At 35.3% G+C, this 15,813-nt stretch overlaps 1 protein-coding gene across 5 annotated transcripts in view; it reads left to right on the top strand.

Moving 5' to 3' along the window:
- The window catches only part of ROBO1 (roundabout guidance receptor 1), a 541,331-nt gene that overhangs the window by 494,281 nt on the left and 31,237 nt on the right, over positions 1 to 15,813 (top strand). For all 5 annotated transcript variants that reach the window (XM_068691128.1, XM_068691142.1, XM_068691134.1 and 2 more), the window contains 4 exons: positions 440 to 611; positions 7,789 to 7,986; positions 11,443 to 11,469; positions 14,169 to 14,211. In XM_068691128.1, the coding sequence (XP_068547229.1) occupies positions 440 to 611; positions 7,789 to 7,986; positions 11,443 to 11,469; positions 14,169 to 14,211 (440 nt within the window). The remainder of the gene's footprint in view (positions 1 to 439; positions 612 to 7,788; positions 7,987 to 11,442; positions 11,470 to 14,168; positions 14,212 to 15,813) is intronic.

The raw sequence follows: 15,813 nt of genomic DNA, 5'->3' as shown, positions 1-15,813 counted from the left end.
AATCTGACATCATACTGTTGTCTCTCAATAGAATATGATTCAACCTTTGCCTCTCACTACCATTTAAAAAAAAAAAAATGTTGTAATTAAATTGTTGTAAGTAAATTTGTTGTTCATATGAATGATTTTTTTTTGTTAAGGGGCTTCTCTTACTTGTTCCATGTTACTAACACTTTTAGTTTTATTAGCACTGTTGTCATAGTTTTAATGAATTAGAATAAACCCATCAAATAATATTAGTAGTTGGATATGTTCTTTGGAACAAGAAATGTCTTTCCAGTATTCAGAGTGCCAAGGATGGTGATCCATGACTACAGATTTTAGAATATTGATAAATTCTAAATTTTTATCCAGCAGAAGGAAATATGTCAACCTTCCTTCTAATTATCCTACACCACTGAATTTTAAACATTTATACATACAATACACTTCCCTGCAGGTTTGGTGTCTTGGCAATGAAAGTCGATACCATATAAACAAAACGGTAGATGGTTCCACCTTTTCTGTAGTCATCCCATCCCTCGTTCCTGGTATTCGATACAGCGTGGAAGTGGCAGCAAGTACTGGTGCAGGACCTGGAGTGAAAAGTGATCCCCAGTTTATCCAATTAGGTAAGCCTGCTGGTAATTCTATCTATTGTTTTTGATGATTTTCGTTTGCTTGCTTTTGTCTTTGATGGCACCAAAAATACTTTCAGGACAAGTGAAATAGATAGTGTTACCTGATTTGTGGAACAACAGGATTTGGCATTTCTGGCTTTAAACTTGTCCTAGAATTGCATTCTGAAGATAGGATTATAACAATGTAAGTGTTTCAGTCTCCTAATTTAGCAATGTTTTTTGGTTGTTAATTTTTTCAAAGTGAAATTTCACACTTTGGAATGGTGCAATAAAACATTTAGAGGAGTATGAATCACTACTGTTGGCTCACTTTAGGTTAGAGAGTTGGTTTGTCTTGATCAGATTTTATCTTTCTTTATTGCTGAGAAAAACCAAAAGCATGCTACCATTAGGCCCGATAAATGTCAGCTATGTGTGAAAGCTAGTAAATAACCCCAGAAGAGGAACAGGAGGTACACAGGTGACTTAAAATTATTTTGACCTCCTAACTTTATTTACACCAAACATTCCTCTGTCATAGATGCAGATCTTCATCATTGCTTCTGGATGTATCTAGGAGAAATGCATCTTTGCTTTCAGTTAGCTGAAGGATATTTATAGTAGCCTTAGGTACAGTGCTTTACCAATGCTTTACCAATATGTCTGTCTCAGACTACTTTATCATTACAGTATGTAATTTATATATAACAAACAGGCAAACTCACCATGTTGGTTTGGAATTCGTATCCCTTTTTATCTTTGTATCATTAGTAGATATTCCTTATTATTTGACTTTTGTATTTAAAATACTATAATTATTGTGTGTGAAAACAAGAGTGAAGTAACGTATAATAAGTAATGTATTCTCCAGAAAATTACGTCTATATTTCCTTGACTATTAAAAGGAAGGTTATCTTTAACTTATTTCACCTACACAAGCATATAATTCCCAAGTACATGGAGAATTTATGACTAAATTGCATATGGTCTAAATGATATTCAATTAATATTTTAAAAAAATCATAGTTATGTGATTGTGCTAGATTGTGCTTTCCTAAAACCAGCTCCCTATAGCTTTCCACTCAAATTCAAGTTTTTTGAATGGCTTGGGTTTTGAAAAATTTAAATTAAAAAGTGTAAAATAACAGGGTAGCATAGAGGTTGAAAGGCAAGGACTTCATAATCACATTTTTTTTCCTTTTCTCAGACGATATGTAAATGCTAAATGAAGGTGTAATTTATAACAACTTAATCACTTTGGGGTTTTGATAAGTGGAAAAAGAAACAAATCAGACTCTAGTCAGGATAAGATTTTTGCCTGCTTCAGACTTGCTGGCCTTACTGATACTGTGTTAGAAGGCGTGAAGCAATCACACACTTTGGAGGGTGGTCAAATGTAGAAGTATGCCTTTAACCTGGTAAGAGTCATATATTTCCATGTGGTCGGGGTTTGATTTCGTATTTTTTATTGCTTGCTTTTAGTTAAGTGGTGTGGCCAAATCTACAGGTACTACAGTAAAAATCCCATAGTTTGGTTGTTACAATTGGATAACGAAAAACTGGAGATAGGAGACTTGGGTGGGGATCCATGCCACTAAATGCAGCACAAAGGAATATCTGCAGGCAACTGCAGGAGGCTGCTGAAAATTACTCCTGAAACTTAAGAGGAGTACTCTTCATGAGCACAAATCAAGCTAAAATCCTCAAGACGTATGAATGACTCCAGTTTACCTAGCTCTACCTTGTGGAAAGGGAATATAAGTTCTCTTACAGCCCCCGCAAAGACTCACATTCTTAGCTGTTGGATGTGCTCCCAGCAGTGGGGCGGAGCAGACACTGGAGTATTCTGGTAGCTCTTTTGAAGAAAGAAAATTAAGTTGTTGATGTCATCAGCTGGCACCTTTCATCAGCAATAAATAACATGGTTACAGCGAGAGAGAAGGGAGGCCAGGCAGGGGGTGGAAAAGGGACTAACAAGGAACTGTGTGTTTGCCTCTGACAACTCCCAAGTTTCTATCTTTTGTTGATCCCAACTATTCCTTCAGGAATATTATTCTTGGTATCTGAAGTAGTATAATAGCTACTTTTTTTTTTTCTGGAATTATGTCAGAGGTGATATACTATGTGATTTAGATGTTGACTTACTTTTTTTGAAGAATTTTCCATCGAAATCAATATTTTTTTTTTTCTTACAAAAACATGAGACTAGATTGTGGCTGGCTCTAGAATGCCCAAAGAAGAGATTTAACACTTTTTTTTTCCTCCAGTATAGTCTACTCTCTTGTACAGCAAACTCATTTTTAAGACTGTGTGCTGTGCAGGATGCTCCCAGGTTCTTGACTGTGAGCAATATATCTGGGCAGGGTTTCAGCCGAATGTGTGACAGGAGGAAGCTTCACCTTTCAGGGGCTGCCTTCCAGAACAAGAGGGGAGGACAGGAGAAATTGGATTCTCAGAGAGCTGAGGCGTGCAATCATAGTACCATGCATCAGCTGAGCTGTGATAACTGACCTTGTGCACGCACTTAACCTGTTACAAAGACAGGTACAAATTGTAAGCTCAAAGCTCTTTCATTTTCCATGTCTCAGCTGACATGAAGCAGCTCACTGAGCTGTGGTACCCTAGACTTCAGTGCCACTTGGGACAAGCCAACAATATACTTGCTTGTTATTCAGAATTACGTTTCAGTGCTTAAAATCATGAGATCAGCTGAAAAATCATGCATCTTCCTGAAACACCCCACATCGGTGTTTGAAGTTTATTTATTTATATATATTTTTGATGGGCCTTGTAAAGCTTTTTGTAGATTTCCAAGGCCTAGAAAACCATTTTTTTTTTCTTTGTTTGTGAAGTTGATATTTTACATAACAAAAGACTACAAGAGCTTTGCTGCTAAGGAAAAAATACATACTTCATAAGAGCTATCTACAGCTCACTATAGATCCTTGTATGTATAATACTGTGCTGTGGAGAAAAAAAATCTATAAGAAATATGATAAAACATGTTTATTGTCACAGCATGTGACTTCAGGACATCAATTATAAAAATGCACTGTACGGAAAGGTGAGAATTATCAAATGAACATGATTTTTGCCAGTCTCTTGCCTAAGATTTGTCTAGTGACATGATACTACCTATGGTAGCTCTGCTATATAATACATCCTTGTTGGCAAATAAGTCATGAAATTGGAACATACTGCAACATATTTTGTTCAGGGTACCAGCTCTGAAAGGCCCCACAACACCAGTTAATGTGACTCATAAATACATAATTTGTATGAATACATGCTATGCATTTTTTTTATTGAAATGACTGTACAATTATAATTGTCGAGTGCATTTTTCAACTAGTGGATGTCTCGAGTGTACAAAATAGAGGAACGTCTCGTTGAATCATTTTTCTAATTGTTTTGTTTAGGAGATGTGATTTGTGAAGCAGCTAAGATGCCTTTAGGGATATTATTCTGTCAGCCTTTCAAATGCTTCTAGTGTGATAGTTGTATGGTGGGTTTTGTTGATATTTTTGTCCTGTGGCCTGCAAATGACTTGATAACAAAAGGGACATTTTTTTTTCCTCAAGTATGCGCTTCCAAACCAGCGTGGTGCTATCTTCTCACAAACTTTATGCTGTAAGATCAAACTGAAAAAATGTTTTTGTTTTTTCCCAGGTTTGGAAATGTGCATAACTACAAAGCAGTGTATTCTTAGCCTTGTAGTATTTTACCAAATTTTCATATTGCAACATGCACATGTATTTGAGGAAACATCAGACATTGTGTTACAGATTCCAGGTGTTTTCCTTGTTTTTAGTTGCCAAAATTATCAATGTCCACAAATATATAAATATATATTCCTATTTCCTGATTGTACATTCTGTATACTAAATGAGACAGATATATTGGAAAGTACCATACTGGTTGTATACAGACAGGGCAAAGATGGAGTTGATTACACACCTGTGAACCTGGAATTTCCTGCCTTTCTAAATCTTTGGCGTTCAAATCTTAATTCTATATTAATCATTTGTGTAACATTTAACACTTTAAACATTGATTTTTATATTATTTACATTAAAGAGTTCCATAGAGAGTTAGAGGTCCCACTTCTTCCCCACATGAAATTGTAACAAGATTTCATTGAAGTTTAAAATGTGGAGCTTCAACACAGTCAGATCAGGTAGTTAGTTGGTGAGCAATAGCCATAGCAATATGCTCTGTAATAAAAAAGAAGGTTCTTATCTCAGGGTAGAAGACAAGGGGATGAGTCAGTGTAATAATATGCTGGTTTCAGGGAGTTGTGAGATCAGCCTGCTCCAACAACTCTGAGGCATTTTCAAGTACATTATAAGCTGTGGCTGCTGCTCTGGCAGTAGGATGCACTTTGCCTTACAATGTTTATGTTCACTTATTATTTTGGCATGTTTCCCTGAGGAGTGCAAGCAGGAACAGGAATGTTGATTAAGAACCGTTTATATCTCAGGCAAAGTTTCCAGAAGTTTCCTGGGATGAAGAAACAGTACTCTTTTCGTTCAAGAGCTTTTTTCCTGACTGATCTCATGGGGCTATTACGAAGAGTTGAAGATGCCCTTCTCAAAGAAAGGCTTCCTACATATTGTATATGGAATTCTTCAGTAATGAGGGATTAACTAGATTTGCTCCTCTTGCTATATATCTAGCTTGCTTTCTATCTTTAGAACATGAGAAGGACATGGGTCAAATGTGACCTTTTTGAAGCCCTTACAAGTTCTTTTTTACCATTCTGTATATATGAATATACATGTACACATATTCATTTTTCTTGTCACCATATATGTAAATACATACCAGTTAATTCAGTGTAATGACACTTAACAATCCACCTATATACAGTGTAGCGTAAGCCTCTTAAAAGCAAATACATTGTTACGCTGTTCTTATGCTTGCACTGGCTAACAAAGTAATACCATGAGTTGAATCGTAATTAAAAATTAGAACAATAGGTGTTCAAAGAGATTCTTTGGTATTTGATGTATATAAAAATACTGTCCTTTATGGTTGTATTATTGACATATTTTAAAAACATTCTCATTTGGCTTTTAAATTTACATTTTTTTATTTTATTATTTTTTATTTAATATATATATATATTTTAAAGGATTAGAGAAAAGCATTCATCGATCTTCTGAATCTATTCAGGACCACAGTCCTGAATAGATTTCCACAGTCTGCAAATCTTTTTTCTATTCTATTAAGAAATGTGAGGTAGTATATCTGTTTAAAAATATAGAAACAGTAGAGTTACTCATTTTGAAAACAGACTGATGATGCAAGATTTCATATCATAATATGGCCTCAGCTGCAAAGACACAAAAGATGAGAAGCAAAGTGACAGTTTTAATTCATTAGTCACAGTATACTTTATACATTTAAGCCCATCTGGCCACTTGTGTGGAACTTCACTTGGCTGTCTCCATAAAATCTGAAGCAACCCATCTTAACCTTGCGCAAATAGGCATGAAATCTATAAACCCAGCAGACACAAAGAGTGTATTAGTACAAAAGAATGAGTCTGCTTGCTGAACTTTCAGGCTAGGCAGTGCATTTAGGATCACAGAAGATACAGGGACCTGAAATATGAAATAAATTTTCCAATAAGGTAACAGTCAAAGGCAGCAGTGATTCCGTGGCCAAATAAGTATGTCAGAAAAACTGAAATCTGGAATTCTTCACTGAAAAAAAGTTGTTATTAATTTAACCATTTCCCATTTGTAAAGGTATCATTTTCCAGAGGAGGTTTGTTTTTTTTTATGGTTTACTGTTATTTTGTACCCTTTTTGTATTGCTGTTTCTTATATTTTGTTTAGGTTTATTTCAGCAAGATACAAAATCTACCAAAATAATCTATTCACTGGTTAGTCCTTTAGGAAAAAGTGTTGTTTTTTATGTGACTGTGTCTTAATTTCATTCATAGTTTATATTAATAGTATTGATAACGGCACCTTTCACCTTAAAACACTGATCTCTTTGAGAATACGTTGTCACTAGCCATAGTATTAAAAATAAATAAATAAATAAACTTGGATTTACACATGAATAAAAATGGGTATTTCAAAGACTAAGCTGTGGAATGTGTAAAGCAATATCTGCTCTGAGTAAAGGTTTCAAATTCTTGCTCTCACCCTGTGCAGTAATGAAATTTCCAGTAACCACTCACTGTAGTGGTAAAAAATCAGGAAGACAGTATTTTGTCTGTGAGTTGCTTCATTTTAGTTAGAAAGCATTGTTCACTAACTGAATATTTTTATTACTGTTCCTAGAAGGTTCTTGCAAAAGTACAGTACAGAAAGAGAACAAAAGACTGATTATTGTTGGTGCTTTCTCTATAGGAGAAAAAAAAAAAAAGTTTAAAATGTGTAGAAAAATACCTGTTCTTCAGTTTGATTTGGTATTTTTAAAGATAAACAGTATTTGAGGAGGGCTGCATGTCCAATAATAATGAGACTGTTTGACTTTTTTTTTTTTTTCCAATTTAGAACTCCTTTTTAGTCCTTCTTGAGCTTTGTCATCCATGTCAAGTGGGCAGAATTTGGTTATTTTATACTTTTACTTCTTTATGTACTCTTAAATAGTCTTTTTTAAACTGAGGTCAAAATGGGAGACTGCAAAGAGTATGTTAGACTGTATTATGATATTTAAGTCATCTGTCAGGAACTGCTAAATTAAAATGTATCACTCAACATCAACCTCACGTGAATGAACTTTGAATTTGTAATTGTTCTATGATTTTCAGTTATGAGAGTGTACATATGTGTACCTGAGTTCTGCACATTCACAGAGCCCTAAGAACACATTAAGCATGTTTCATATATGAGGTTTTGTCTACTTTCTGTTTTTTGCTGGCTTTCTGAATGTTTTTCCCAAATTGATGTTGCTTTGCTAAAATTAAAAATAAAATAATCTAGTGATCTGATTTTAGCAGTCACTACAAATGAAACCCAGTAGATTTGGAGATACCTGTCTTATAAGAAAATTGAACTATTTCTACCTAGTCCTATAAAAAGAGATTTTCAAAAGCAATCTTAAACATATTGCCTTGAAGAACAGGACTACAGTTCTGTTTGTTCTTTTAATGCTGCCTTCTACACTTGTTCATTCAGATTAACTGGAGATTTGGGGTGTCCTTTTTTTTTTTTTTTTTTTTTTTCCCCAGATTCTCATGGAAACCCTGTGTCTTCAGAAGATCAAGTCAGTTTAGCCCAGCAGATTTCTGATGTTGTAAAACAGCCTGCCTTTATTGCTGGAATTGGTGCAGCCTGTTGGATTATCCTCATGGTCTTCAGCATCTGGTTATATCGCCACAGGAAGAAGCGAAGTGGACTCACTAGTACTTATGCTGGTATCAGAAAAGGTGCCATATTCTGTTTCAATCCCCTATCTGTTGAATACCTCTTTACTGGCTATTTACTGTATCATCAGTTTCTTGCTCTTATAAGATTTGATGCAGGACTTATCAAATTGTTTCAATATTTTCAGAAAGTTTGGATCAGCAGCTGGTGTAGAAAGCTCTAGTATTTACATAATGTGTTAACCTGGCTTTAAAGTATGAGTGTTTAGCACCTAGATTGGCTTTTCATAAAGATATTCATACAACTGAGGAATGTACAAGATGAATTTAAGTCTGGGAGCTTCCAATGTGTTCTTACTGCCTGGCACATATACCATCTGGAAAGGAAGCAACTGGATGATTGTTCATTGTCCCTCTCATTCAGTCTTTTGCTTACTGCTAAGAATACTAACAGTGGTGTCAATTACAGTGATGCTTTGGGTGCGTGTTCTTGAATTTCTTTATATTCCTGGGTAATGTGGTGAAGGAGCTGTTTGTGAAAGCACAACCGTCAATAATACTTTACAAAATCCTTTCATAAATGCTGTTGTGAGGCCCTTCTCTGGGACTGAATTCTGGGACTATCAAATCTTGCATCTGCATTCAGTTACAATGACAGCAGTGGGACTAGCTTTAAAGCACTCTTCATTTTTTGTGTTATCGATACCTTTTATATCAGATTGTCAGTGGACAAGCAGTGCTTTACACTATACTCCATGACAAACAAAACTAGAATCTCTACTTGGAAGATCTTCTAGAATAAAAACGTGATTTCTCCTGATACAGTAATCATTAAGGTTTAAGTCTTTAAGTCCTGAAGTTAAAGCTGAATTCAGTAAGTTGTGCTTCATTACATCTCAAAGTAATACCTTGTAGGCACTCATGGAGTGAAAACCATAAATTCTGGAATGAATCAGAAAATGGAAGATCCTGCTTTTAAAGAGAGATTTTGTTTTGATATTTGATAGTCAAGAGATAGACCTAAGCTTAAAAGGTGCACCTTATAACATGCTGAAAGGTGTCATGATGAAACTGCATTCTTTAGTCACTTCTATACTGAATGTACGATGGGTGAGACAGATATACATGTATTCGTATATATAATTGTGAATATATATATATATTCGCAAATATACCACAAATATACCACAAATGTTTTTAAACAGTAGTAGTGTGTTGGCGTGAAAAAGAGGCAGTGTTAAAAATAGTAACTGAGTGAATGGAAACCTAGAAATTGTTTCGGAGTACTTCAGGGTTCAGTTGTCTTCCGTGCTATTAAAGTATCAAAGCTGTAGGTAGACCCTAGCTCTATAGCTCTAGACTCTTAGTGGAGCTATAACCACAGAGATCAGGGACAAATACCACATTCAATTTCATTCTTCTAGGATTTCTTAGATAAGACAAATCTCGACATACTGCTGCATCGGCCTGCTTTGTTTTGTTTTACTAATAGCATGCTGCCATACTGCCTTTCTACAGTTCTATCAAACTAACATCACTATGCTTTCAAGCAGTACCTATGATTAAGCAAAAGGCATACAATTTGTCCTTAAAGATGGTTACTTTAATGACATTGGCCATTGTTCGAAACAGCTGTGTTTTTCAATATCTGTAAAAAGTATCTTTTGTGTAATTTGGTAGGGATTTTTATAAAAACATACAGAAAAGTAGGGTGTGCATCTCCATTATCAAGTATTCCTCAAGGGGGGGAGGAAGAGGGGAAGGATTCTTAATGAAATACAAATTGCGAAGTTTGCCACTCTGCAGTGCATCAAGTCATCACTTCAAGTGCAAACTTTCTTCAGTCCTTGCATTTATTTATTTATTTTTATGTTTAGCTTCAGGCCTGACATCTGTTGAAAAACTTCACTGCTCCCACACACACATTGTAATAGTACTCTTAAACACTCAGAAGAGTTTATTAATAGAAGCTCTGAGAATTAAGTTGTTCCTTTGTGTGATAGCTGTAAAGATTTCATTTAGGTGAACCTCTGTTCTTTTGTTCCTCAATTCTTTAAAAACTAAACTAGTATTAGTACTTAGCTCACAGGCAAGTAATGAGTCAGTATTTTAACTTTTTTTTTTCATGTCCTTGCGACTGCAAATTAATTTTGAGACACTTGATTCTCTTTTGAATAGCTCTGGTTTAAGTGCACCTTCTATTTTAATGAAAGCTTGTTACTATGGTTCTATATTTTTGAATGTAGCTAAATTAAATTTGACTGTGTGAAAAGGCCTAGCTCAAAGAAAACACAATGGAATTCCCACAATAAAGAGCTGTACTATAAATGAAGCTTGAAATGGGCAAAATGCTCAGAGCATTTTTGCTTTTTGTCATATTCCTGGAAAATAAATTGGCTTGGAAAGAGTGGGGGGAAACTACAGCATTTTCTAAATTGTAACAAGACACTCTAGAGCCCCCACCCCAAAACCTTAGAATTATTGCAAAAATTGCAGTAATGGTTGTTTTCTTAGCCAGAACATTTTCTTTCTGTGACAGGTTTGCCAATCCATCTGAGGGTTTCTTTTAGTGAATATTTTATTGTTTCTCTTAAATTTTCTTTTTGGTTTCAGTAGAGCAAAAGGGGCAATATTAACCTTTTTCTGCCCATCAGTGGTAGAAAAACTATACTGTCTTCTCGACAGGAGAGGGAGCATGTGCTAATAGGAAGAGCAGATGCTAGCACTCTGTATTTGGATTACAGACCTTATTGATCTAAAGTGGATTTATGGTGGCTACAAAAATGAAGATTGTCAAGCAATGTCATTGTTCCTTTGTTAACCTTTCATTCTTAAAGCCATGGATTGAAAGGTAGAAAGGTGTTACATCTAGTGATATTTTTTACCTCTTTTTTATGATTACTTAAGGAAGATCATATCTGTTTAGCAGTCTCTTCTCTGAAAACAAAAATGAGTTGCTGCAGTAAGTTTTAGTGCCTTTTTTTACAGTGAGAGTTGGTACCCTTCTTAAATCATATACAGTAAAATAGCAGTTGTCTTTGTTCCTTTATATGATAATTATTTTCTTACTGAATATTTAGAAGTGTGCCTGTTAGTTCAGCATAATGGACATTTACTTAGCGAGCTGCAGATAAGATTCAACAGGACCTTGATAAGGCTTTGTTAAGGAATTTGTCATTTTGCGTTCTAAAATGATTAACAGTGTAGGGTTTTTGTTTGTACTAGGATTGCAGAAAACCTTAAGATATCAAATTGAGGAATACTGAAAGGTTGAACTAGTTGTTCCCCTCAGGAGCACAGTGAAGTATCAAACTTCTTTTCAGAATGGTATCTGTGGAGACGAGCTTCTTTCTGAATCACAAATTTAATTTTATTTCTATATTAATGTGACTGAACTACCGGGTTAGATATTTGCATTTGTTTTATGTTCAGCTGTCTGCTAGATTTATACTAATGTGGTATGTTTCCCTTTCTCTCTTCAGCTTAATAACCAGTTTGTATTTTGTTTTGATTTTTCAGTCCCGTCTTTTACCTTCACACCAACAGGTATATATTTGCACTTTTCCCCCCTTCTTTGTTACTTTAGCATGCGTTTGTGGTACTGTTTCTCTTTTTCTGACGTAACCAGCCCATCTGTTCGGAAGTGTTTAAAACAATTTCATTAATGACGGGTATCATTATTTTTTTCTCTAAGTAGAGTATACTTGCTTTGTAGCTGACACTTTTTTTCCCATTTGTATGTACCATTTTGTCATGTGATGCAAGCATACCATTTTGTAGCATGCTCCTGTCAGTTAGTTCAACCTGGGCTCTCTTCTTGTATTACACTCAAGTAGTGTGGCCTTCTGCATCTAGTGATTCAAAGGCACTTCTGATGAAGGAGGAATGACTTAGCAGAGCCCAGATGCTGACTTGTAAGGGAACCGATGGGACTACAGTTGGCGAAACATTTGCTTGTTGTCTTCCCTCTGAAACTGCATTAAACCAGTGTCCTAGGAGTTCTCTGCTTTGGCAGATACAGGAAATCAAAGTGTGTTATCAGTTAGATTTCTTTGCTTGCTGCCTTAAGCTGTATTTGTGCTATGAAACTCTTAAGCAGTCAACTTGTTCTACATAAAGCTGCATTTCAAATTCAGGGTGGGTTTAAAATCATCTTCTTTTTCCTTATGCTTAGAAATGTGCAAACTATTTCCATGACACATACCAAGCCATAGCCCACCAAAACTTTCAGTGAGAGCCTTTCTGTTCTGTAGGTTGGACCTTCAGTCAGTCCCATAGTCTGGGAGTTCAGAAGCTTTTCCTCAACAATGAATACTATTCAACACATTCACTATCCACCGTTGTACTGCATATATTCCTTTTAGCTACAAGCAGAGTGAATAGACAGGTCGTATCTTCCTCCTCTGTTCTAAATGCCTTATTGTCTATGAGATTTGCAAATCATATAATACCCAGGCAGGTTAAAAGCCACCTAACTATTCCTCTGCACAAAATCAGCTCGAAATACTTAGCTCAAAATAATAGCTCAATATCACCATACTAATTTGGCCTGTGGACAGCAGCTGTGTTACATCCTTCCAGGTGTGACTGCAGCTGAAACAATCTCATGTATATCTGCATTGATCCATGCAGACCTAGTGGTAATGGGTTAGATTCTTATCCACATGCTTTTAATCACACTGAATAGTGTCTTGTTTCAAAAGTCATCCTATTATGTTCAGTGGAGTTGCTTACTGTTCAGCATGAGTCAGAGTGGCCCTTAATGTTTCTGAAGTCCTTTGAGATCCACGGTAGAGACTAATGCAAATTATTATTTTGCTGTTACTTTAATTGGCTTAACAGAGAGCTTCTACTGCAATCACAATTGTAGCATGCTACTGAAATTCTGCAGAGGTTGGTAGGTTAGCTAATATACATTTTTTCAGTTGGATTCTTAACATTAAAGGAAAATATCACAGCTCCATAAGATATGTCAGAGCTGCAAAATAAATATCACTGAGATTTTTAAAGAAGAAATTGGAAAAACACAAAGTATGTAAAATGTTTAAAGGAAAAAATCCTTTTTCAATCCACAATCCCAGTCGTGAGTTCCACTGACTTTAAATGGTACCATATCCTCTTCTTTAGCATTACCTACAGTAAAAGACTTTTACCTGTAGCAAGGAATTCTACATTTTAATCCTGTTACTGTAATCACTGCCAGCATTTATCTCTCTCTTGCAGACTCACAGTTTGGAGTTCTTCTAAAGAGCAGAATTCGACTGCTTCTTTTTTTTTTTTTTTTTTTTTAAAGATATTCCTAGATGGAAAGTGTAGAATCCATAAGCATTTGCAGGGAGGCAGTCTCCTTAACCCTTTGCCTAGCCCAATGCAAACCCCAAAAATATATACCACTGTTTCTTGTTGGATGTATACATCCTGTAACATAACTTTTTTAACCATGATACCTCATTGTGAAGGATACACAATCCATGCCAACATATAAAGCATGTGGTTGTGCACTTAGTTAATGTATGATGCTTATGAAATGCTAGCAAAACTGCTCCTACTAATTTAGGAAATATTCTTTCTGCCAGTCACTTTTTACCAAGATTTATACTTCTAAGGTTTTAGATTTAAAAACCAAGTATCATTATTAAATGCGATTGTAAAGTGTTATAAAATACAAAGCTTCTGTGGATTTTTAGAGTATGTTTGTTCCATGAGTAAAGTGCAGTAACGTTCAGAAAAAAGCATGTTTTTGTAGGAGGTCCAGCTGTAATGAGCCATTGTTTACGTTGGAACTAAAGTCTGTTATAAAATCATGCTACCTCTTTAATCTTACCAAAATAATAAGGTAGAGCAAAGTTTTAACATCTAGTCATTCATGAAATAAATATATGACCTAAATTCTTCCACAGAGTAACTCCACTGAAGTCAGCAGAGTTATGTTAAGAATAAGTTCAACCTGATGTATGGCTTCCTGCCATAAATGATACATGTATTTGTTTGTGTTTTTCTGAACATAACTGGAATATGAAACTTTGATGAAGCTAAAAGTAGCAGTTATCAAGCATCACAAGTATTATGTATAAACTTGCATTTGAAGGAAAAACTTTCAGAATGAGACTCAGAATTAATGTATAAACACCGCACACTTACTGTCTTTCATGAAATGAAACAAAGGCAGATTTAATATTGTTACTTAAGGAGTCTGTATGCTTTTTAAATTATTTCTTTTTTTTTTTTTTTTTTTAATCTTTCAGTAACCTATCAAAGAGGAGGAGATGCCGTAAGCAGTGGAGGCAGGTAATTATGTGCTTTATTTTTAAAGCTGTAAATTGTGTACAACTACATTTAAAGATGTTGGGAGTATAATTGTCCTTATAAGTGATGGCAGAACAACAACACATTTTAATTTATCATATTAATGAATACACTTATTCCATATATTTTACTGCTTAGAAGGATGTGGTTTGCATTTTTAGGATGACTTCCAAAGAATAGGTCATGGTATTTTCATATGAGTTGCTTTGTTATCTGTAAAAACTGCACCTCAAAAAATAAGCAGCAGAGGGAGCACTTTAACTTCAAAATAAATATCTGACTTAGCAGCTGATTAAGGGAGTAAAAGTAATTAAGTCGTGGCACTTATGAAGGTTAAGAAATACAGCTGGTTCACAAATGCTACAAAGAAAAAAAAAAAAACATTTATTGGAAGAATGTGCTGCAGACACAAACAGCTTGTAAACTGACTTTTTAAGAAAAAGTCTTGCTGTGAATGCAAAACAGTTAAAGCATTACTTGCAAGAGATGGTTCACTGAAGAAGAAGGAGACGTAGACTTAGTTTAAAGCCCCTTACTTTGAGAACCTAGTCAATTCAAGACTGAAGATTTAACTGAAATATGTTTACTGGGTTTATGTTATTAGTGAATGGCAATGGACAAAACTGTAGTTTAATTTTCCCACATAGAGACGGAGATTTCTTCAGGAGGCAAAATAGCAGTTTTAGCAAAAAGGCAGGTAGGAACATTGTCACTCTATTAGCACACTTTTTTTTTTTTTTTTTTTTTTTTCTGTGTGCATGCTCTTTTGTAAGCATTTGAGCTAAAGATTTGGCATGACGTTGGAATAAGCATTAAAATCTCAGAGAACAGCTGTGTTCAAATTCCTATATTAGTTCCTGTCTCACAAGTGGCATCTTGTCAATTCCTAATATGCAAAACCTTACAAAAATTTGGTAGTGGTAAGGATTAGGCATAAAATTAAACATTACCAGTGTGCTTGAATGCTGTGCAGAGTTAATCCAGTGCTGCTACTGTACCTGGCACATTATGAGCAATTGCTCATCTCTCTGTCCAGTACTGTATGCTGCTGTATTGTCATAGCCATAAAAACATGGAGGAAAACCTCTAGAACAGTTACCATGTGATGTTCGAATGGACAAATCTGTAAATCACTGGGTTGCTGCCTTCACCCCAGGATAGTGAGAAAATGAGAGAGCAGAGACAAACCATCTCTTTCCCTGACAAGGTTGTTCAAAAAGATACAGTTAACATCCTTTGTGTTCTTTGTGCCACTGTGCTTTCTTGCTCATCCCATAGCACAAGGTAGACAAAGCACAGTCAACACAGACTCAGAGGACAGATAAGAACCCAGAAGTGTCTACGTCGTATACGGTCATTTTGGTACTGCTAAAGAAGCAGTGTCTTTTTTTACTGCCCTACTTTTAAGGATCCGTGCCACAATCTAGCAGTGTAATTGATTTAAAGTGCTAACATCTATGCTTCTTTTGTTCATCTGAGTATATGGTATTTACAGAGCATCTGATGCTGTACAGTGTTTAGTAGAATATGAAACATACTTTTGCAATGTTAAAAAAATCTAATCTTTACATATGAAAACCTTTA

The sequence above is a fragment of the Anas acuta genome, chromosome 1 (genome assembly GCF_963932015.1).
Source record: "Anas acuta chromosome 1, bAnaAcu1.1, whole genome shotgun sequence".
Classification (NCBI taxonomy): domain Eukaryota; kingdom Metazoa; phylum Chordata; class Aves; order Anseriformes; family Anatidae; genus Anas; species Anas acuta.
Note: the sequence above shows the minus strand (reverse complement) of the source record. Positions and strands in the feature narration are given on the sequence as shown.